Source organism: Dermacentor albipictus, chromosome 1 (genome assembly GCF_038994185.2).
Source record: "Dermacentor albipictus isolate Rhodes 1998 colony chromosome 1, USDA_Dalb.pri_finalv2, whole genome shotgun sequence".
NCBI classification, from domain to species: domain Eukaryota; kingdom Metazoa; phylum Arthropoda; class Arachnida; order Ixodida; family Ixodidae; genus Dermacentor; species Dermacentor albipictus.
The window spans coordinates 160,856,387-160,881,095 of NC_091821.1; the positions used below are offsets into that span (position 1 = coordinate 160,856,387).

At 50.5% G+C, this 24,709-nt stretch overlaps 1 protein-coding gene across 4 annotated transcripts in view; it reads right to left on the bottom strand.

The window, feature by feature from the left end:
- The window catches only part of CadN (neural cadherin), a 300,943-nt gene that overhangs the window by 68,672 nt on the left and 207,562 nt on the right, over nucleotides 1-24,709 (bottom strand). For all 4 annotated transcript variants that reach the window (XM_065443455.2, XM_065443446.2, XM_065443469.2 and 1 more), the window contains exon 16: nucleotides 17,695-17,838. In XM_065443455.2, the coding sequence (XP_065299527.1) occupies nucleotides 17,695-17,838 (144 nt within the window). The remainder of the gene's footprint in view (nucleotides 1-17,694; nucleotides 17,839-24,709) is intronic.

The following is a 24,709-nucleotide window of genomic DNA, read 5'->3' on the forward strand; positions in this document are numbered from 1 at the left end:
CCTCCATAAGCAGTATGAACAGGAGGAGGTTCGTCTGCGAAAGCACGGAGAAGGTGCAAGAGGGTTGGAGATAACACAGTTGGACTGCGCCTGCCGCAGTAGAATGCCATGAACACGCAGGAGTGCCGGGTGGGTAGGGGGAAAGACGCGCCCGAGGAAACGATGGGGTTCTAGGCTGTGCGGTGTGTAGCGTGAAGTGTGCGGAGTTGGTTCGGGGATGTCGAGAGCCTGGCGCAAAGCTTGACAGGCGAGCTGGTTAGCCCGTTCATCCCCCGCCAATCCCGCATGACCAGGAATCCACACAACCTCCACCGGTGTGCTTAAAGAATGTGTTACGAGAGAGGCAAGTGGGGCGGGAAACGTACCTTGCACAAGTTTGCGACAAGCGTCCATCGAATCACTAAATATGATCGGAGGTCGTAAAGAATTCGGAAGTAGATGACGGAAAGGCCAGAGCATGCTGCTCTGATATAATAGGATCAGTTGTAGGAGAAGCAGTTCGCGGTCAATTACTGTTAGGGAGCGTGCAAGTACGACGACTGGGGAACCGCGGGGAGATGTGCTGGCGTCAGTGAAGAAACAGGGATGCGAGGGATGAGTGCGGAGGTGGCGCTGATAAGATAAAAGGCGGGCTGCATGGCGTAATATGTATAGTGGAAGAGGGGCCGGCTTTTAGAAGGCCTTGAGTAGTAGGAGGGCGTACTGAAAAACGCGTAGTAGAAACCATAGGGGCGCTGAAGGATAGTACGTCCTTGTTGGGTGAGGCCTAGACAAAGCTCTTAACTGCGTTTATGAATAAAGAGAATCTCGTCGGTCGTGTTGTGAACGCCCATCTGGAGCAAAAGGGAGGTGCTGATGCTGACAGCGAGACCTAAGGCTAGCTTCGTGGTCTTACGAAAGAGGGCTTATGTCGATGGAGCGCAGGTCAGTAGAAGGGAGCGAATACGAGAAACCAAAACAGCATTACGGAGACGAAGCACATCAGGTTCTTTGAGGCCTCGGAATCGCGAAGATACCCGACGCATCATGCGCAGCACTTGCTCCCCTAGACGGAGAACGTGCTGCACAGCTGCAGCAGAACCTCTGTCGCTCTGAATGTAGAGGCCGACAACTCATGCACCGTGGCTGTGGGAGCCAAACCCCAGCAGATGTCACTTGTATAGGCGGAGGGTGGTGCACAACGAGGAGTTCTGTTTTCTCTGGTACACACGTTAGGCCAATAGTGCTAGCTGCGGAAGAGGTAACATCGAGTGTGCTTTTTAAGGAGTCCTGAATTTGACCAGAGGAGAATATCGTCGGCATGCATATATACTGTAATGGATATCCGACAGGGAAGAAAAGCCCGACCGATGACACTTATTGCAAACTTGAGACGAAGAGAAAGAACAGAGCCCTGAGGAATAAATGTAGGCGATGGAGCGGTGTCTCCGAGGCGAAGGCAGTAGGTGCGTGCCCGAAGGAAAGCGAGGACAATTGTAAACGCGGGCACCGCACATTGTGCGGACCAGTTCTCGGAGCATAGCGTCACGAGCCACGTTGTCGAATGCTTTCCTCAGATCTATAGCGAGAATAGCACGAAGTGGGACAGTGTTAGGGTGTATAAGCACGTCATCATAGGTCTGAAGAAGAGCGTCCTGCATAAAGATATGTGCGCGGTAACCTATGAGGGTATGTGGCAAGTACTTTATGTTCTCCAATAATTCTGTGAGGGGAATAACTGCGAGGGCGAATCAGAAAGTCTGTGCCCCTATTTTTTATCATCCAAAATAAGGTACATACAGGTAATGACAAATATACGGTACTATTCAACATACCTTACACTATTTTCCACACAGTCCCCACACCGGTTCAGAAATGTGTTCCATCGCAGCATTAAATTTGATATGCCCCTGTTAGCTCTCCAATGGTGAAGGAGGCCATGGCGAGCTTCCCACAGGTGCAACAACCTGTTATCTACAGTGGTGAGTGGTGGGTGTCTTGAATGCGTGTGGTGTGTTCCTGAGTGCTGGAGACCACCGACGCGGCCCAAACAATAAGGAAGGCTGGTGGAGGAAGCGCTGACGGATAGCGACGAAAGCCTGGCCAGTCAAATGCGAGAAAACAGGCTCCTGTTCCCCGCTGCAAGCTCAGGATGACAGCATATACCACGCAGGAAAGTTCTCTCTATAACCCCCCCGTTCCCCCATCACCCGCTCAAGTTAATATATCTATATGCTTCACGAAAAAGCCTTGACTGGTGTCTTGCACGTGCGGTATGCGTCACGGGGAAAAAACTTAATCGTAGCCTTTCGAGAACATTGCAGGTGATAGAAAAATGGGCAAATCAAACGCGTACCCGCGGAAGTACGGGAAACGCGAGGCCCACTGTTCCAACGTGCTCATCATGCGGTAGGCGACAAGGCACGAGATGGCTCATGCAGGGATGAGAGCGCGGCATGTGCCACTCTGCAGTGGCGACGGTGTCTGTTCAGCGGAGCGGGCGAGACGCTTCCCATGCAACAGTAACAGCAAGATCACCGCTTGCGGCCAAGTTACTACAAGGCAGGGGTATCAAATAGAGCGATGCTGCCGGAAGGAAAGCTGCGATCACCGAAATCTCGCGGATGGTTTTATTTCCCGGGAGCTTATGACCGGCTTTTGGGATACTTTAATATACGGTACGCCGCTGCCAGAGGGGTAATTCCGGCGGACGGGGACCCATTGCGTCGATTTCGCTGAAGCACGCGCACAGTTACCGCGCCGAGGTATAAAGGCGCGCGGCCCAGAAGCACGGTCCGCCCTACTCGGACGTTGCAAATTGAGCTCCACGCTCGTACGTTTTTTCTTTCTTTTTTTTTTTAAATCGATCTTGCCCCGTAGTTTCCATGGCCAGGACGACGCATGAGCGTCGCTGTTTAACGACACATACATACACGCAAGCGCTGCGGAAGGGGGAGAAAAAAGAACGAAAGTTCCGGAAGGAAAGCACGAAAGGAGGCGGCCCGAACTTCTGCCGGGGCTCCGCGAGCGTACGCACAGACACACACGCGTCGTTTGTTTCGCAGGGCCTTAAATCCTCGTTGCCCCCGATCTTAAGGCCGCGGTCGCCTACGCTACTGCTGCTTCGCTAAGACATCTGAAGCCCCGTCGGGGAAATGCGATTAATTCCAATAAAAGCGAGCATTAAAAAGAAATCCACAGAGGCTTCCAGTTCAAAGCCGGTGGTTTCTTATTACGTTTGTTTCGTTGAAAAAGAGCCCTGCACAAAATGGCAGCTCGGTAAAGGGGGCGCCTCAAAAATGGCTCTTTCGTGGACGGCCGTACACATCGCACGCGGACCGGGGGGGGGGGGGGTTAAGGGGAAACGCGACAGTGACAACGTACAATTTCAAAGACGCCCGAGTCGCTCACCTAACCCGCCACTCCTCTCTCCGTGTGATCTACATTGCGCCGGGGGCACACCAAGCGCGGCTGCAGGAAGGTGGAGACTGCCGCAGCACTGCCTGGGCTCAGTGTGGAAAAGAGCTTTTCGCGGTCTTCGCACCCGCGTGGCGTGCTCAGGGACGGGCGCACGCCACGGCGAAATTAAGCCAGCACCGCTTCACCCCGCCGGCAGTATCGATGGGTGCGGAGGACTCCCCATAGCACGCAAAGGTCGCACGGCTGCTGCTCCGCTCATTAACGCGCCTGATGAGCGCGCTCCCGAACCGAACGGCCTTCGGGGGCGAAACCACTCGCACTAATCCCATCCAATCTGACTGGCGCAAACGACGGCTACTCATGCATAGCGGGGGGAAAAAAGTAATAAGTAGAGAGAGAGAGAGAGGAGAGAGACCCGTTCACAGCACTCGCGAGCGCATCAGCATGCAAGCACGCACAACGTGCGTATCTTTGCGCCGGCGGCAAAACAGTGCGCGCTCATCGGGCCTCAGACAGGGGGGTTGGGCCATCCAAGATGGGACACTCCCGAGGGTGCACTTGGAAATCACGGCACACGAACGCGGCGAAAACGATGCGCGCTATCGATGGGCTTCACTTTCCCATTCTGTCGCCCGGGCACTGACAGGGGCATAGGCAGACTGAAACCTCCAATGAAAAAGTCCGGTAAAGCAATGCCAGAGATGAATGCCTGGATGTACAGGGAACGTCTTCATTGTTTTCTTCACTTTGAACCGTTGTTTAGAAGGAAACGAGCCGGTGGCGTAAGCAGACAGAACTGAAGGGGGGGGGGGGCGAGGAGGAGGAGGGGCGGCTTACAGCGAAAGGGCGTCGGGCCGTAGTCGACCGACATCGCAGGAATGCGACAAATGGATGGATGGTGTCACAAGCCACGCACGGGGAAAGATCGACAAGACCTCAACGTTGCGCAACCGCAAGGCACAAAGTGATTGGAATGAAAAAGAAAAAAAAAAGAGAGAGAGAGAGACCGTCATGGAAGAGGGAGGGTGTGTGAAGACGACGAATGAAAGACAATGACTGCATGTTACACCATCGATGCAGAGATACAATCGAATTGTAGGCAAAGCACTCTCCAGAAAACTATCGCGGCTACCGCGCTTCAGGAGGAGAGCAGCAGCAGGGCCGAGCGAATGCAAAACGTGATGGGAAGAAGTTAGGGCAAAACCTGCTTGCTTACGCCACGCCGAGGCCCTCTTCTCCGGAGCGCTCCGAGGCGGCGCGTAATGCGAACAATCGGCGCAGGCAAGACGGGCTGTTCGGTGGAAGAGGGAAGCGCGTGTATGAAAACGAGTGACGCCAGGAGGACAGGGTGCCGGCTGCTCAGGAGCCGCACGGTGTGTCCGGCAGCAATCACCCGGGGCTCGACGAACACGGCACGGAAAAAAAAAAAAGGGGGGGGGGGCGGTAGAGCAGACGGGCCGCATTCCAGAAGCAGTAAATACTCCGGGTCTCGAGTAGACGACCCCCGCGAGCTAATCAAAGATGAAGAGTACTCAGCCTTCTCTGCGATGGGAGCCCGTGTGATCACGCAGATAGTCACCGCGCTTGTCTTATTGCAATGTCCGAACCTGGTGAGGGGCCCTTCAAATTCATTCACCGCATCAGCGACGTCCTTCGCGGAGCGTATAGAAGGCGTCACCTTCAGTAGAGAGGAACATAAAGCAAAGCGTTGTCTACGGTATCGCGTAGTCCTTTTTCTTTTCTCTTCATCGTTTCTTTTTTTAACATGCGTGCTCAACGCGAACGAAAAACGAGCGAACAGGGGAAAGCAGCGATAACCTTAAATACGAAAGAGGAAAGGGAAAAAGTGAGGCAGTAGCGCGTATCCTGAGGCGCGGCCATAGAGAACACCAGAACGCACTCAACGTACGTCGTACTTATATGGCGCAGCCTGGAACGTGCCACAAAGAAAGCCCGAACGGAATAGTTCAAGGCGACCCCCCCCCCCCCCCCTCGACAGGAGGCCTCGACTATCGGAAGCAACAAGAAAACTTCGCCATCGAAAACGATGGTCAAAAGCAGAGTAGAAGGGGGCGGGGGGGATACCAACTAAAATCGACATTAAAAAAAAATCCTATTTTCAAAGGAATTAGGTTCGACAAGCATTCTTCCGGGTGAAACGCTCGTCCAGCATTCGCAGCCACGTGTTGATCAAAGCGACGGTAAACAAGTGTCGCTCGCACTGTCGTAAACAAGCGACAGCAAGCAACCACTGCACGGGCACAAAGGAGCGAATAGAAAGGGCATAAAGGCTATACATATGCCCCCACTGAAGTTACCATGCTCTCCTCCCAAATCGACGCAGGACAACGTGACCATGCAACCTGCAGAGCTTTGCGCGCGGGACAGCCATCTAACATATCTCCTCAAAAGATTACCACGGCATGTCCACGCACAGCCAGACATCAATGTAAAAGACCCAATGTACTCCTGGCCGCACAAGAGGATACGCAAGCCAGCGCCTCCGTGCAAGCCGCAGGCCCATCAACCTGAGGATTACGAGCCTGCGAACGCGGGAACGCTTAATAAGAAGGCGAGGAAGGCAACGTTTTGCGGACTTTATTCCAGCCTTAACATGGTTTACGCGATTTGTGAAGGAGAGCCAAGTGACTCATACAAAGATTTAGTCGTTCATATATTCAAGGACTGCTGTCTTATATGCATTGCCATATGTGTAAGATGTGTCACTTGCTATTTCGTATATTGAAGTCACCGAAAGAGGCGTACTTACGTGCGACAATTTCTACAGCTCAAGAGTGCATAATCATCTAATAGGGACAGGAAAATGACAATACATGCGTGGCTCTTAAAAGCGCTTCAGGGTTACATTCGCTCGTTTCAAGCGCTGGACATGTACACGGGGATATTCAGTGCTAACGTTCCCTTTTAAGAGATCGCACCAGCGACATTACTCTTCTAGGGCCCCAAAGCCGAAATGAGTGCTTCTGTGGGCTGGAATGGCAAGCACAGTCGGTTCAACATGCCATGGTACGACGGCATTTTAAGATGCGTTCCGCGTTGTAAAAGCGCACCTCTTTCGGAGTTTCGTAAGCTGATTTTAAACTACGAACTCAAACTGCCCACTGTAACCCACCTCCCCTTTCAAAAGAAGCGTAAAGCGCTCAAGGATGTGCACTTTCGACAAAAGCGGGCACACGTGTCGTCTTGGTTTCACGAGCTCAGTCGGCACCTAAGCGCCGTCGCATGCTCGAGACGGGCTTTCATGCACCGGGCGTGCTCGCGAAGAGTTGGGAAACGCGTCCACAGCAACAGGGAAAGGTTCCGGCTGCACTGAGGCAGACCGAGGTACTTGATTATCACTGAGCATCCTCTCGCAGCGAACTTCTGTGCCACGCTAATGTTACGGAATAAATACATACTATCCGCGACATCCAATCAGCTGAAACGTAGTTTAACGCTCTCCGAGAGCGCTCGGGGACCGAGGACGTCTACGTTTTGTTGCACAAGATGCTATACAAACATTTTTCGATGTCCACTACCCTTTATAAAATTTTGAATATACGTTCTCTTTCGCGTTCTGATCACCTGTACCAAACAATATGACTGCAAGTCATTTAGTTTTCCTGAAAATGAATTTTAAAGATTGTTTGCGTGTTCCCGACTCATGCCTACGAATGTATGACTTTTTACTGGCCACCCTGTGTTTGTTACATCAGTAATTACACCGGCACTTCGCCCAGAAACGACGAAGCTGGCTCCTTTTACTATGAAACAACGGCTGACAATCATCAAAGGCGATCCTTCAGCGCTCATATCGCTGAAATCGCTGCTGTCTAGTTCGAAAGAGCTGGAAAAGCTCCCCATGTCGTCAGAAGACATCGTCAGCTTCGCCGTTTTGCGGTTAGCACCACGTGTAGTGTGTATTTCGCACGGGTTCTTCGTGTTTACATCACGGTAGTGTAGGATCTGATGTTATCGACTCATCGTGACGTCACACGAAGCAGTCACCCGTTTCGGTACCTCGTTTATTTGTTGTTTAGAATTAGTTTCTAAGAAAAGTGAGCCACCCTACCAATGACAGGACTGTCAATGGCATTTCAAAATAACCGTATTCAAATATGGTTAAAAAATAACGCTGGAGTTTCACTTTAATGCTTAGCGCCCACTCCCATTTTATTGCGATAGAAATTATATGGACATTCTACGCGCATTTTTGCCGTCGTCGTGATGTTCCGTACGAGTCCAAGGGCGATAACGTCGCCATGCGTCGTACGCTGTATGTGCGAGTGAAAGCACGCGAGGGAGGCCGACGATCGCGCCTCAATCTGGCGCGCGCGAAGGAGAAATCGGAGAGCAAACGCGCTGTCTTCGGTCGCGCGAAAGGCCGTAGGGTGATGGGAGGGAAGGGGGCGGCTTCGTGCTCCGGCAGCAACTGCGCATTTCGCGACCGGGCGCGAGGGAAACTGATGATCGCGGCTCAATCTCACATGTATGGAGGAAAGCGGGGAGGCAGCGCGTGAGGGAGAGGGGGCGGCTTTAACTCCGCCAACAAGTGCGTACTTTGCACGGCCGAGCGCAGTCGCGTGTGCCGTATCTTGGGAAGGTATCTGCAGACGGCTTTGTGTGCGCTGTGTTCTAGTCGTTATCGTGTAGAATCGATCGACGACACGAAGGTCACACTTCGCTCGCTGCTGCTGCTGCGCTTGCTTACGCCAGCGCTTTGACAGCGAGTGCCCGCGCTCACCGAATGTGATGTGTTCATGGCTGCTTGTGGGCGCTGACACCATGCTTGTCATTCGAGTTAGTAAGCGAATATTTCCGAGTTTATATGGCCGATAAGTTATCCTTACTTCGTATACCTGTTTACTAATTTGCTATCGTAATCGATGCTTAGTCTCTCGGGTGAAACTGGGACTTCACCCCATCCCTTTTTCTTTTGTTTTCCAAAGCTTGTCCCGGTCGCTGCAAGGTAGTTGCACCTGCGGGGAGCTGCTTCTTCATCCACTTTTATTTCCATTAATTTATCATTTCTTTAATTCAATTAGTAAGTACAATTTCCCTTATGCTGTCCTTGCTGTCATTGTTTGTTGGCTTCAAATGATACAGTTGAATAAGTATTTTTTGCAGATTAGGCTACTTAGCTTCGAGAAAAAGATTGTAGCTACGATAGATATGAAGAGTTAATAGCGTTACTGAGCTAGGACGATTGAGTGTAATCTCGAACACTTTTGATGCCGCCGCAATGTCGCGCTTCTTAACGATTTTTCGTCCGGTAATGCGTATTAACATTAATAGACGGCTAGCCAGGGCTCGCACGTACGCATAATTGCAGTGGACTGCGCATGCAGTCATGGTAATAAACTAAGAAAGCCTCCCGTGTAAGCATATTTTCCTGTTGCGGCAAGTACAAGAATTGAAAAATTATTTCATTGCACACTTTATTCAGAGTACGTTAAGTATAACGAAATATGCTTAACCGACTGCAGTTTCGTTGAAGTGCAAAACACCAAGACACTTTGGACACAATATCTTAATTACTTAGAACGACAGAAAGCTGAGCTAGTTGGTAAGGATTCATTATGCAAAATAAAAGTGAGGCGTGCAGACAGGACACAAGAGTAGAGAAGTGGACAACACGAACGCCGACGTTCGTGTTGTCCACTTCTCTACTCTTGTGTCCTGTCTGCACGCCTCACTTCTATTTTGCTTAATTACTTGTATCTCTTCCTAATCCTTATGACTAATTCAGTGACCGATAAGCTAATATTATTAACGTAGCAAAGTGGGCAGGCCATGTATATGCGTCTCTGACTGTTCTCGCTGGTTATGCATTTCTGCAAACTCTCTTGCGTATTCAGAAGAACCGATGGTTTCGAGAGCCAGTGAAAATGACAGAAATACATATTTAATGGCACTGAAAACAATATGAACAGGTTGCTCGGACATACCAACAGTCACAACGGGTTGCACAGTACTGAGGTGGTAAGAGCTATATGTTCTTTCGAGAAAGAAGAAAAAGTACGAACGATCGCTTCATCGGAGAAAGCACAAGCGCGGACTTGAAGCATTCGCTCCCCGCTGCTATGAGGCAAAAAAAGAAAAAAAAAATGACGGCCTTTCCATTACTGAAGAGGGGTGCAAGCGAAGCTCTGGATCCGCGGCTCTTCGTTGTCGTAACGCCTCGGCTTCGTGCTCCCTCAAGGCGAGGTCGGTATGTCGACGACGAGCCCTTTCTCGAGCGAGTTCCCGGTGGCATTCATCAACCGCCGCCTGTTCTTCGGCCGAATGCACGACGCGCGGCGCGCTCCCGCTGCCCTTCTTTTAACGCAACCTGCTCTTCGGCAGAATGAACCAAACGCTGCCTCCCTATCCGATTGCCGGGCCTGAACTGGCGGGAAACGGCGAGCGTGAGGCGAGCGAACTGGCTATCACACCCTTTCCCTCCTCTGGAGAGAGGAGACGCCTGTTCATGGCTCGCGCCATGCGCCGTGTATTTCTCCATGCATACAAAACCCCGCTCTAAAGGCCGCGTATGATGAACCGAGAGTGGCTGAATCAGCGTGGTGGTCTCGCAGCCAGGAGGTCGGTGGTTCCAATCCACAGCCCGACAAGCAATTTTTATTTTCGTGGGGCTTGGGTTTTTTCGTACGGCAACACCAACACCGCCGCCGACACGAGTGAGGCAATACAAGCTTCGCTTGAATTAGGTCGTGTGTAAAGCACCACCAGCACTAACCTTCCATTTGCGCTTTCTGTTGAAAGCGTTACATTATTGAATTGACCAAGAGGGCGAAAACAGCGCTTTTCTCCATTTACTAAGCACGCCGTCCACTATCGGGAAGGGGAAGTCAGAGGTAATGGCGGCGTAGTCACGTGTTTAAACATGGCGGCGCCCATGAAGAAGCACTGTAAATGGATTCTAGAACTGGTACATCGCAACATACAAACGAAGAAACAAGCCGAGCTGGCCGGCTCGGCTTGTTTCTTCCTTTGTATGTTGCGCTGTACCAATTCTATAATGCAATACCAACTCGCCCAATCCTCAACCCTAGTGAACTGTAAACGGTCCATACTAGCCAACCTGAATGCAATGGAGACAACCACAACTGCACGAGGCCGCACCCCACGGCGTAACGGATGCACTAGATAAACACTGTACATAAAAGCCTGCCCTTGGTATCCATATCCTATGCTAATTAAAGGTCGGGTCACGAGCTCGTAACTGCTGTCGCAGAGAAAAAATAACGGGCCTACTGCGCCATTAACACCGTGTACCTGCCTCCACAAGAGGAACTGCAGGTCTATTAGTTGGGCAATCAGTGTGGGCAGCTGGCGTCACTTACCACCCACTAAGAGACGCAACAACGTGTTAATAAGGGCTGCGCACGAAAAACGATCCGAGGGTCTTTCTCCTACTGCTTGGTGTCCGCAATGAAACTGCTCTGACACACCCACGTCGGAATTAGTAAGTTGTGCTTAGCACTAAAAATCGACTCCATTCACGGTTAGAGGCACAACCAGGCGGCCCTGGGTAAAACGGTCACGCTCGACAAAGCCCTCTACGGTCGATGGTGCAGCGGCTCAACGACATGGGTCCACGTTCACGCCATAAGGGCACTCGCGTACTGTAGCATTCTGCTGCATCATTCGCCAGACTGACCCCCCCCCCTCTCCCCTCCAAATTATTAAATAAAGGATTCCGGACATGCGCTTAGGGAGAGCGCCATGACGGAGTGACAAGGAAAAAATAACTAGTAGGAAGCCATCACCGCGATGCTTTTTTTGCACGAGGGCAGTTTCTCGGCACCTTTTAAGGGCAGAGGTGCGCTGGCGGACTAACTTCCGTTGCTAGAACGAAAAAGAAAAAAAAGAAAAAAAAACGGTGGATAAATGGAAGGAGAAAAGTGGAAGGGAAGAAGATTAATTACCTAGAGGGCGAAATCAGAAACGTGACGCTAAATCCATCAAAGTGAAAAAAATAAAAATCAAATATCTCACCGGCGTGCGTCCCCGTTCGCGATAAAAGCACCCCTTCAGAAGGATATATCAACAAAACAAGTACCGGGAGCATGAGCATAAAGGCAGTTGGAAAATAAAGAAAATAAAAAGGCTGCCCGTGCCCGAAGGAGTTGGAAACTAAAGGCAGCTGTGTATATAGCAGGGCTGAGAAAGGCCAGAGAAAGAGAGAAGGCCAGCGCGGGCCTGCAGACGCGATGGAAGAAAGAGTACCCTCCGCCATTTTTGCCCCATTTACTCCATTATTCTTTTCGCCCAATCATCTCATTCATCGTCCCTTCCAGATTTCACTGGTGAAACAAGCCTCGGCGGGGGCGGACGTGGGGAAGGCCCCAACGATGAAGAAGAGAGGAACCCGAGAGCAGGCTTGCCCGGCCAAACAGTCTGTTTCAGAGAAAGCGCGCTCCCAAACAGTTCTCACTAAAAGCGAGCCGAGTGCGACGGGAAACCGATAGCTGCGCCGAAGGCGAAAGGGGGCGCCCCAAGAAAAATCGCCGGCCGCACTAAATGCCTCGCAACGATGCACTCGCGAAGGGGAGGAACGGGTGCGCTCGACGCCATCGCAGCAGCAGGAACAGCAGCAGCAGCAGGGCACGTACCAAACGCTTTTGCCGGAGCATCTTTTGTCCTCGAGGAGCGCGACGCTTTCGCCGCGTACGCACCGAAATCATTCGCCCCTGCAGCAGCAGCGCTGGTGCCTTATTTGTCCCACCCTCCTCTTCTTTCGCTGGCATACAATTCGTTCGAGTTCGCCGACTCTCGCCAGTCATTTGCGCGCAGGAGCAATAAGAGAAAACAAGGAGGCGGCGCGCGAAACTTGCTTGTGAATGGCCCTTGAACGAGTCCACTCCTGGATGAAGCAGACTGCATTAAAGACACCATTGTCCCTTTGGAGAGCTGAATCGGAAGGGGCAGCAACAATACGGGGACCCACGGGGTTGTACATTAGTTGCGAAAGCTGCGTTTCGCTGAGACTCCGACGTCCTCGGGCGATCAATGCGATAGCTGAGGGCGGGGCAACTTAATCCAAGGGCTTCCCAGATTTCATAGGCTCTTAAGGCAACCCAAGAGTTGGGCAGCGCGGCAGCCGCCCACAGCGACACATTTCCAGCCGCGGACAACAGGACCCGCGCTCGTGTACGGATATGCAAGTAGCGAGTTCGAACAGGAGGCTTTGGAAGAACAAGACACGAACGAGCTACGGATGCAGCGTTTTACAGCGGAATACTAGCGCTACGCTTCTCACGAATTCAGCCAAGTGCGGGTAACGGCTACTATGGCCGCTCGGCAACGAACAGGGAATAAAGACATCGGAAGGCCGGAGAGAAGGTATGAGAAAGAGAAGAAAGCGCAGCCCCCTGCGATCGAAGAAGGGCTTCACAGCCGCGGTTCCACGGTGTTCCAATTAAGGTTCGTTAAAGCTTAATTAGAACGCGCCCTGCAACGCGCCCCTACGCAGCGTTTCGCTTCCGTCGCTTGATTGAGAGGCGCCGGTTCTGCCAGTGCTGCAGTGGCAATCGATGGGCAAGGGGTGCACAAAACGGCGACATCAGGCGCACACTAAACACGCTCCCCGCACCCCTCAGAGAGCGGAGGGCAGCGCAAGTGCCGCACGATCCAAGAAAAGCTTCGCTCCCCGAGGCGCCGGGGAGCGCAATCTGTTGCGGTGGCCCAGATAGCTCATAATGGCAGCAGGCGCGCGTCGCTTTCGCCCAGGTGGCCCGAGCATGTCCACGAAGGGAGCGCGCTCCCCTCGATCGCTGAATCCCGCGACGGGAAGGTCAACCTCGCTCAACCACCCTGAACGCTGCTCACGTGCTACGACTGCTCACCAAAGGAAGACGCTCTCCCGCCGCGTCTGCAGCAACTGACGCGGCTGCCTTAATCGCGGAATAAGGACGTCCCCACTCAAGCGCAGAAATTCCTGGCGAAAATGTTTAACCTCAGTCAGCCGAAGAAACTGTGGGTGTGCCATGCTAAATGCCAGCTGTAACGTTTACCACCTGAAGCGATAAGAGAGATAGCAAAGAGAGGAAAGGCAGGGATGTCAACCAGACGAGCGACCGGTTTGCTACCCTACACTGGGGAAAGGGGGAACAGAAAGAGGAAAGCGGGATAGAGGGCACACTGTCTGTGCACGCAGCAGAGCGCCTGGAAATCAGTCAAGTCAAAGCAAGTGCTCCGTCGATACGTTAGGCCGCCGTCATTCTGCTGTCTGAAGCTAATCTTGGTACTTCATAGCTGGTGATGCACGTTGAAGTCACCATTGAACACCAAGGAGCCGGTGGGCGTCAGCAGTACGTTGCAGTGCGTCATAGTATATTTTAAGCTAAACCACAGCCTCAGAGCGAATATAATGAAGCGGATGAGCCATGATGCTTACTCAAGAGTTGCAAAACTGAATTGAGAGCATCCAGCACTTGCATTGTACTTCGCGCTGACGGAGTGTGCAGGTTATTTAAGAGCATTCGAAAAGTATTCATCAGAGACCGGAGCATCATAACCACTTGCCGGTCTTCCTCGGGCAGTTTGTCACGAACCCGCGCTGTGCACCCTACAGCCGTGCGGAGATTTATCACTTGACGTGACTCCGGCTCCGGCTGTGGCATCGGTTGTGACTTCGGTTGTGACTTCGGTTGTGACTTCGGTTGTGACTTCGGTTGTGACTTCCGGTGTTGTTCTGGCTTTGGCTGTTGCTTCAGTAGTGAGGACCAAGTTGTATTATTCCCCGCCATGACCTTGTCAGATTTAGATTGAATTGCCTCAGGCCTAGGGGGCAGAGGAGGTGTCGGATGGGACGCGTACTTTTCACAGAGGCATCAGCGTTCTTTTAAGTCCGACGACGTCAGGAGCGTCGCTTTCTAACGGCCGCAACAGCTTTCCGACGAGACGAATGGTATTTCGCCATCTGCTTCAAGATCGCCTTTACCTTCTTCATTTTGGGCCAGTCCTTCGAGAAGCATCATGGGACCCAAGGTAATTGGTGCATTTGAAAACCGTGGCTGCACAAGAGTCTGCAGCGTGGGGCTCGCTGCAGCGTGAGCAAACTCTCGTGTTCTCGCCCACGGCGCTCACGTGTCCCAGCCTCATACAATTGCGGCATTGCAGTGGCCTTGGGCTGAATGGTCGCACAGGGTGTCTAAAGTGGCCCACCTTGACGTGCGAAGGGAGAGTCTCGCCCTTGAATATAATTTTCACACAGCAGGACGTGCCGAGGCGATACACATGTGTTATGGCGACGCCATCAATGGCAGGCTTCACTAGAATCGGCAAGTCAGCGCTGGAGATGGAGACGTCTACGTCGTAGATGACACCAGTAGTGGAACCACTGTTCAGGGGTTTGTACGAGCGGAGCTTAATGCCTCCTAGTTCTGTAACTTGAGCCAAATTGCTCAGCGCACTCTCATGTGTGACGTCGATAGCCAACACATTTTTTCGTGTGTTGACTCTAACGTCTGTTATCTGATTTGGCGCCACCGCTTCAAGTTGCACCGATACGGACTGTCTGTTGAGTCGCCTCAGGTTGTCAGTAGCAAGTTCTGGTACAAATAGAATCGTACTGACTGCGGTATTCTGAGTTGGTCCTACTGTTGGCGTGCTCGAAGACATGGATGCCCTGGTGGTAAGTCTTCGTTTCGCCTTGCGGCTCCGCACTTTCTCGAAGGCGTCAGAGAAGTCCTCACTGCTGAGCGAGTAGACGCTGGTGTCATCACCGTCGGTGTCGCTCTGGAGGCCGGTCCGCTTCCTAGACGCAGCCGCCGCTGAAGTCGCCATTCCCGGCAGAGACATGGGGACGTCAACTTGCATACGCGCCACGAACCATGCCGGCTCTCCAAAGATGTACGCAGAAATAAAGAGAAAACAGCTGAGCTAGAGAAATAGCGTCCTGGCTCGCAGAAACTTCATCTTCGTCCCTCCTGAAGCGATACCGCGTCAGTTAAAGTATCGACAGCTGGTGCAGTCGTTTGATACGTATGCCGTACTATAGGGAACGGCAACGAGAAAAAGTGCATATCGTTATAGAACTCAGCGTTGTCGCTTTGGATAGGGGAAGAAAATGAAAAGAACCAAATGACTTTATTGTATACCGGAAGGTGTCTGCTGAAGAAAACTTTTAAACAACAGTTTAGCTAGCTGGTTTAGCGTGCGCCTCATAGATGCAAATGTATAGTCCGAAATAGCAAATGGCTTCTCGTAGCATGGACAAATACTCAAGTGGAGGTCAAGGATAATGACGACAATGTCGTGGTGAGAGTTTTTTTTTTTTAGTATATTATAAAGTATGAATTACAATATGAAGTTTCGCCGACAGCTTTCTGGCGCTCACTTCCTACACAACTTACCTCTGTAGCTCTTCATCACTTCAGCTTGCAATTTCAAGCGTCGGCATTGAGTGCGCGTTCTCAAAACAGACGTAAACGGGGGGAAAAAGCATGCATTGGTCCAAAATGCTTGATAATACTCATGTGCGGAAACTACAACCAAATAATGTCGTTACGGCCCGGATGGCGTCACACTGAGCAAATTTCGATGTTTTGTTCTTTTCATTGCGCTCTCTAAAAGCGAAAAAAATTTCCTACCGCTAATCGCATCTACCCAGTCAGCATTTGTTTCTCCATTAATTCGTCTGACCTTTGTACCCGCATAATCTCAAATGAGTAACTTCTCATTCTATTTGCGTTAGAATCTCAATTACCCTCACTCTTTATCCATGGCTAGTCAACGTTGCCGTAATGTTCTTGCGCGCTTACTAGATTGCTTGTTTAGAAGTAACCTGTTATGTTGTGTGATAGAAGAAACTGCAACGTCGATGTGCATGAGATCAGCGGATATACAGCATTCATCAGCGTAATAAATTTCTGAACCAGGTATCCATAGAACAACAACAAAAAAAGTCGCAGTTTCGCCCGAAAGGCGAAGCATCGATTGCGATAGCAAATTAGTGCACAGCTATACGAAGTAAGGATAGCAGTTTTATCGGCCGTATAAACTTGGTAATATTCGCTTGCAAACTGAATTCCCAGGCATGGTGTCAGTGTCCACAGGCATACAAACACATGGACGCTCGTTGTCGAAATGTTGGATTGAGAAAGCCCGTATGCAGCAGAAGCGAGGGCAGAGACCGTGTTGTGTATCGCTTCAACGCAATCAGTGGCGAGAAAAGCACACACAAAGCCGTTTGCAGATCACTTTCACGATGTGGCGCGCGCGACCGCGCGCAACTAGAGTTGCTGTATACATGCTACCAAAGGTACCTTTGGTAGCATATACAGTAACTCCACGCGCAACCGTACGCAAAGTACGCATTGCTGGCGCAGTAGAAGCCGACGCTCCCCTCCCTCCCGCACTGCCTCCCCACGCGAGATTTAGTCGCGATTGTCAGTTCCTCTCACGCCCGGTCGCGAAATACGCAGTTGCTGCCGCAGCGCAACGCCGCCCCCCTTCCATCCCCCCACGGCCTTTCGCGCAACGCAAGTTTGCCCTCCGCCTTCCTCCCTCGCGCGCGCCATAGTGCGCTGCGATCGTCGGCTACCCTCGCGTACTTTCCTCGCCCACACGGCGGGCGGCGACGGTGTTACCGCCCTTGGACTTTATACGGAACATCCCAACGACGGCGACGGCAAAAAATGCTCCTGGAGTGTCCATACAATTGCTACCGCAATGAAAAAAAAAATGGGGGTGAGGGGAGTTGGTCACCTCGACGTAAGCCGACTTCTAAATATGGAGGCAGTCCCAGATCTATGCGTAGGGCATTTAAAAAAAAAGAGTGCAAACGCGCAAACCTAATCGATGACATAAGCCATTGTCCTCGTTAGCATTTACGTTGACTTGAATTTACGGCGATATTTCACAGTAACAAACGTTGATCGGCGAGCGTTCCCAGGAGGCACGCGGGAAACTTGCGAACCCTTCGCAAATGGTTACACCGCCTACGACATTATAATGACCACAACAATGCTTGCGTGAAAGTATCAGTATGGACGCCGCAGCTTGCCTTACCCTGAAACTGTGTGGACCCCAGTCGCAAGGCTATTACAGTTTTTGAGAGCGACATAGCCAAGATGAGGGGTTGTTCTTTACGTTCGCGTGATCTGAGCAAACCCCAGTGTGAAAAGTCGAGTGTAGCGGTGAGGGAGCGTACGAGTGCAGGGTACAGGTATGCGAGAATCGGCCCGCGATGGCGAGTGTAATGCGCATCCGGCGGATCACGAACAACGTCGTTTCGGTCATGCCCTAGAACACGCATAAGCAAGAAAACGGCATAGCGAATGCGCTCACATTCGTCCTTGTCCTTGGCAGTGACCGTGATGACAGTGTGCTGCACATCCTCGTCTTCGTTGACCTCAGCCTCGTAGAGTGCCTGGCCGAAGTACGGCGGGTTGTCATTCTTGTCGCCGATCCCAATGCGGATGTACTTGGTCACTGCGCCACACAGAAAAGACGCGGTTAGGTTTCACTTTGTCCCAAAACAACCGCAAGAGCAATGCACTGCGTGAGCGAGGAGTATCAGGTCATTCAGGTGACTCGATGGGCTCGATTTTTAAGAACCAATATTTAAGCGAACAAAACACCAAGCAAAGCAGATCATTAGGGAACTTTTCCTTGCTGAACTGTACATTTGTTAGAGATGTGGGTTAAGTCTTAGACACTTATTGTTCTTAAATGATAAAGGAAATGAAACTGGAAAAAAAGACAATTTCGACGCAGATGAGAGCCGAACCCACAACCTCCAGATCGCGTGTGCGGTACTCAGAAAGTAGGCCATATTTCTTCGTCCACTCTTTTGGGCAGTATATTTGATTCCGCGCGCGCGCACACCCACACACCCACACACACACACACACACACACACACACACACACACACACACACACACACACACACAAACACGCGCGCGCGCGCGCGCGCACACGCACACGCACACACACACAGACACAAGCGTCCGAGTCGACGAACACAAGCCGCTTCGACCACACATACTACGTACACCACCTGAACGAATGCAAGGGCGGCAAATAGAAGACATGCCCCGATGCGCCGAACCGGTCCATTAAGAGTAACCTTAATGCTGCTCTCGAGATAACAGGAGACAGAAGAGGGTCAGGGAAAAGAAAGAAAAAAAAAACCCAGAAAAGCCGGGAAAACAGAAATCGGTGTTCTCCCCGTGGCCAACCAAGTAATTAACGCAAACAGATCGGCACGATACAAACGAAGCGACTCATCGCGCCGTCGTCGTAAATCACTGCCACCCAAAACTCGGCCGACCATTTCTTGCTGCTGCCACAGAATATTATCGCAAAGAGAGGCAGCAACACGCTTCGTTTTCGCGCGCAAGGCGTGAAACCGGTTCGATGTTCGCCTGGCTGATAGCCACGGGCAGGTTACGAATTAAGCGCACCCGCTCAGGGCACTCGAGAGAGAGAGCAGGCGGGAGGGAGACGGACTGCGCAGATAGCACCGCCGAAGGAACTAGGCTCCGAATCATTACGAGATGCGCTTATCGCGCGCAGCACTCGCGGAAAAGCTCCACCCAGCCGCATGTGCCAGCCGGCGCTGCAGCCCTGCGGTCGACACAGGTCTGGCACCACTTCTCCGCTGTGGATAACACTCAGTGACCCGGGCCGCTAGGCAGCCATTACGCTCCACGTCGGATGCCGGCCACCACCAGTGTGTGCCAGCGCCCACTGACATAGGGCGGCACAGTGTCATATGCCTGCCAACCTGTGAACTTCAAGATTAAAGTTATAGTGGTGCGAGTATGATTACAAGGGAGCGACAATTAACAAATCAACAGTGCAGGCGTATACAAAACTGATCAAATAATTACAGCAGAATATGTAAAAAAAAAATATGGAAACAACTATCGCTTGTACATTTACAGGTTACATGACGAACACGCGAACTCGAGTTATTTATTGGATGCTTAAGAAGAACGAATGAAGAACATTTTCAAACAAATGTATGAAGTTCGGTAACGAATAAAGTACAGAGCGAAAGTATAAAGTGTAGTAAACTGAATAAAAGTGCAGAATACAATTAAACATATAAAAAAGCAAACTAGTTAATAAACAGTGTGTGCGAAGAACAAACCGGTGGAATATTAATCAGGGGTGGTTGCCTCTACGTTACCAAGACTGAGGTCTTGAAATCTGCTTACAGTTTTGTAGCGATGTGTGATGGCAACTGCTGACACAGGATACGTTGCGACATATGGCGCAATCATCGGCGACCAGTTTAATTGTGAATGACAATGAAAATGGAAGATCGTAAATATAGATTAAAAATAGTAACGGTCTAATCACACTGCCCTGGGGTACGCCACAAGTGACGTGTCCGAAAGATTAGGTTAAGTGCACGTGAGATAAGAAATCTTGTACATGCTCGAACGTTAGCGTGAACGTTCAGCTGTTCCGATTTGTTCCGTAGCCAGTAGAGTGGGACGCGGTGAAAAGCCTTTGAATAGTCTAGAAAAATTGCATCTACTTGCAAACCCGCGTCTATAGAAGCAGGAATATTCATTCAGAGGCCTAAAAACATTCGCTGACAAGTGCGTAAGGTATATGTACTAAATCAGAATGACATGTGCTAAATATCAAAATCAAAATGACAATCACAAATGACATGTGCTATGGACGAAATGTACAATACCGAGAGGTGACATACTTAAGTACGTCGCTGTAAGTAGCACTAATCTCTTAACAGAGTCCTTAAGCAGAAGGACGTAGAGACATGTGCCATACAAGAAGCTACCATACATGCGACGAGGCTGATGGCGTCAAGTCCTTTCTGTTTACGCTGGCTATCCAAACCGGGCGCTTGTCTGCAGCCGCAGCGGCGGAGTACACAAAGTCGCCGCGGCTGAAGAAGCACTTCACATTCGCTTCCGAAAGTTACTTTTGCAGCCGAATACAGTGCAATGGTAGCCCGTTGACGTTGAGTCATCTGACATCGCAGCAAGTACAGACAGCAAGTTAGAATCGCACTAACTCGCATTTAAACCGCCACTGGTTAAAGCTGCCCATGGGAAAAAACGGAATCCGCACATACCAGTGCGAGGAGGAGAGCGGCGCGGCGCGCTGGTTCGAGGCTATGTTCCACCTCGCCGATAAAGCGAAAGCGTGGGCGGCCATCCGCGTCGTTGTCAAGGGTAACTTAATGAGTTCTTTCTTTAAAAAAAAGAAAAAAAAAGAAAAAGAGCTGGATTTGTAGCATTTTATTTCGTCTTATAATACAATACAAGGATGTGTTTTGCAACGTATGGTTGAATACTAGTGACAACTTAAATGAGGCGTGCCTTCGTCATCGGGCAAGTAGTTTACTGTCCCTGGGGAGTCTCTAACCGTGTCCTGCATTTACCTCAATTTCTCGATTACTGAGGCTGTGTTCGATATAATATTGTCACATTAGAGATTCTCGAGCAGTAATATATCACTTTAGCTTGACTTAACATTTCCCTTTAGTGTCCCTTTAAGGGGGATGTGCCACCGGAAAGTGCTTTTTCCTTCCAACTTAGCTTCCCGACCCACCAAAAGACATGGAGTACGGTTAGCATCTCGCCACATTTACCGCAGGTAGTAGATTCATCGCCAGTCAAAAGGTAATATATGTATGGCCTATCCGAAGTCGACAGAAAATGACCAGTTCGCCGTATTTTCGGTGGTTGGTAGTCAGTTTCCTAAGCACGGCGTTAGTGGAGCTTGTTTGATGTTTGCCTATCCCACATTCGTTGCCAATAACTTCCGGATTTTTTTTTTTTTTTGCACAATAACGCTTTTAAGTGTGTGGTAGGGAGAGCTATGGAACAGTTGCTAACTTTCTTTCGGTGTCCCTCGGTGTCCATGACACCCAGCACATTATGACATGTTGATGACACAAGAGTCAATAAAGATAAATAATTACATGGTTCTTATGCGTTTGCAGAGACACCAAAGCTTTTACGACGCTTAACGAGTGTGTAAATATGATTTTTTGTAATTTCATTTCGTTGACTTGTTTAACCGACGATAGTACTGCGTAGGCCTCTGCTGTTTGAGGGTACAGGACGTCGGACTCCGAAAAAGATGGTCCGACTGCTGTATAAGAAACGCCTGCGCGTGACTTCTATGCATCAGTGCAGAATTCCGGACATGAGCACTTCGACTGAAGCTCTAAAGAGTGCATTCGGATGTGTGCCTCTGGTGCCTGCTTTCTCACTTCAACAAACGATGTGTCACATTCGACAAGTTGCCGGCGGCAACACCTTCGCTGGAACCATTACAGCATTTCCAAAGAGCGAAACACCCACTTCTTGACCAAGTTTCCTCACAGGCCGTGCGAAGGGTTGAGTAACTGCAAGTGTGGCACAGCGTGGAAAAGTGGGCGCAAGGCTCCGCGGAGCGCCACCCACGTCGCCTCGTGAAATCTTGGCAGACGACTCCTCGGGCTTTTCGCCAATCGCTCTGATAACACCAGCGCCGCTAGTATTCACGAGGCGCTGGTGGTGGGGCACTCCTCGCAGCGATAAGCCGTGGGCTTCGTGTTCCCACTAACAGTGGCCGCGCCAGTGCCTTCGGAAAATACGTGAAACTAGCGTAACACATTCGCAGGTACCATTTATTCGATTCCACATAAAAAGTTTGTATAGTGCTTGTCCTGAAGACACCTGTGGCCAGCCGGATGCCTAACTGGTGAACAGGACCAACCACCTTTAAAGCAGTCGGTACAGCAGGCTGGTGCACTATAGCGCCACAGTCCAAACGTGTGCGTACAAGGCTCTTGTGCAGGTTCATTAGGCACTTCCTATCACTGCCCCATGTTGTATGTGATAAAATTTGGAGAATGTTCATTGTTCTTATATATTTCTGTTCGAGGTGTTTTATGTGGGGAATGAAGGTTAGTTTCGACTGTAATATGAAGCCTAAAAACTTGCGTTGTGCGTTTAGAGAACTGCTGTTCATAAAGCTTTACATTGGGATCTGGGCCCAGGCCTCTTTGTGAAGAGAACGCAGGAACTTTTGCTCGTATTCAGCGTAAATCCATTCTCATTGATCCGTTTTGATATACTGTTCAGCCCAAGCTGAACCTGTCTAAGCTGAACCTGTTCTGTCCAAGCTGAACCTGTTCAGCCCAAGCTGAACGGCTTAAAACCAAGCTGAACATCACCTACGTACACACAGTAAAACATAGTTGGTGGTAATGATGTACGTAAAGAATTCATTTTAACTACAAAGAGGATGCAGCTGAGTACAGCTTCCTGTTGCACTCGAGTATCTTGTACAAAGGTCCGAGAAAGAGTACTGCGAATTCTTACACGAAATGTGCGATTTTATAAGTAGCTCTCTATTATATATAGCTAATAGGTGTTCCCGGATAACCATGGCAGATCAATCTTGTAGGATTCATAGTGCCATGTCGGATCATAGGCTTTTTCTAAGTCTAGAAACACTGATAGAAAGAAATGTGTGCATAAAAGCCTCTCTAATGCTTGACTCAATACGGACAAAATGGTCTGCTGTTGGCCTGCCTTCCCTGTAACGGCACTGGAATGGATGCGAACGAGGTTTTTGGGTCGACCTCCATCGCCTTCTCCGAGGCGCTGGATGATCGAGAGCCAGGCGCCGAGACGCGCGTCTCGGGCCTGCGACACTGCCGTCTGCCGGCCCGTGTTCGATGACGAAGCAGTACTGGCTGCTGCCACCAAATGGAAGGATGGAGTTTCTACAGGAACACCGTGCGTGGACCCTGGAGACTTCTGAAACCGGTGTGGCGCTGCCCCCTTAGATTTAACTTAGATTACGGCATTTTACGCGCCAGAACCACGATTTGACTACGAGGCACGCCGTAGTGGGGGACTCCGTAGTAATTTGAACCACCTAGGGTTCTTTAACGTGCACCTAAATCTGCGTAGACGGGTTTTTCGCATTTCACCCCCATCAAAATGCGGCCGCCGTTACCGGGATTCGGTCCCGCGACCTCGTACAGGTGTTTATAGCAGCCCAACGTCATAGCCACTAAGCAACTACGGCGGGTGCGCCACCCTCTGCCGCGCCGCACGGGCATAGCTTATTTGAGGTAAGTGCCCTAGCCTTTTCCTTGCTTTATAGAATTAGATTTTTTTCGACTGCGACTATTTTTCTCTCTTCCAGCAAAGGCAGCTCCGTGAGTAAGCTAGAAGGCCTCCCTTGCAATTGACACACTGTAAAGGAGCATTGCAACTATCAGAAGGACGGTCATTGGCAATATGCACATCGCGCATGCTCGCCTCTACATGATTGTGATGCCCGATGTTCACGTGCCCGAACCTCTGGCACTTGAACCGCCGCCTCGGGCTCGGTATGTATGGTCTGACGCTGATTTTCAGATATCCCGCGTCAAGTCACAGCAATGGCACAGCACCGCACTCCCCTGCTTGTGTTGAGCGAGCGATGTGCAGAGATTATCCCGTTCATATCGCTGATACTGGTGAGTTCAGCGAGCTTTTCAACTTGTTCTTTCTTTGTCAGTTCGAGCAGGAGGTCACCGCTTGCTATCTTTGAGGCTTTGTAACCAGGTACAATCGTGCTTGCTAGGCATTTAGATTCTAGGAAAGGTGACAGTTTTACAGTTGTGTTGCCTTCACTGTGAAGGCCACGGTACTTTGGGAAGGCGTCTTCGTTTTGTTTTAAAAAGAACTGATAAGTTGTTCCGGTACGTTCTCTATTTAGGGGGCGATATTGAAGGTGGGGGGGGGGAGGAGGAGGCTCTTGCTATGTAAAACTAGGAAAATTTGGAGGCGATGGTAGCCAGCCAATATCGAGCCCGACAAAGGGACGCTGATAGGTTGGAAGAATACCTGCAGACGCAAGCCATGCATCGCCGCTATAACCTAAAACACACACACACACACACACACACACACACACACACACACACACACACACACACACACACACACACACACACACACACACACACACACACACACACACACACACACACACACACACACACACACACACACACACACACACACACACGACAGGATATATTACACAAGGTTAACATTTGCCACCCAGAAAGAAGTAAAATCAAGCGAGTAGAAGACAGGCAGGTTGAAAGTGAGAGAGAAAGACGAAAGTTGAAGAGGAGGACAGGAAAAGAAGACTGCCGATTTCCTCCAGGTGGGTCAGACTGGAGGCGCCGTATGTATGAAGCAAAGACCAAAGAGGTGTGTTGTCTCTTCCGGGACGCCTTAAAGGTCTGTCTTTTTGAATATGTACTTTATCGACCACACGTAACATTTTCATATGACTGACTATCATGTGAAGCTTATCTA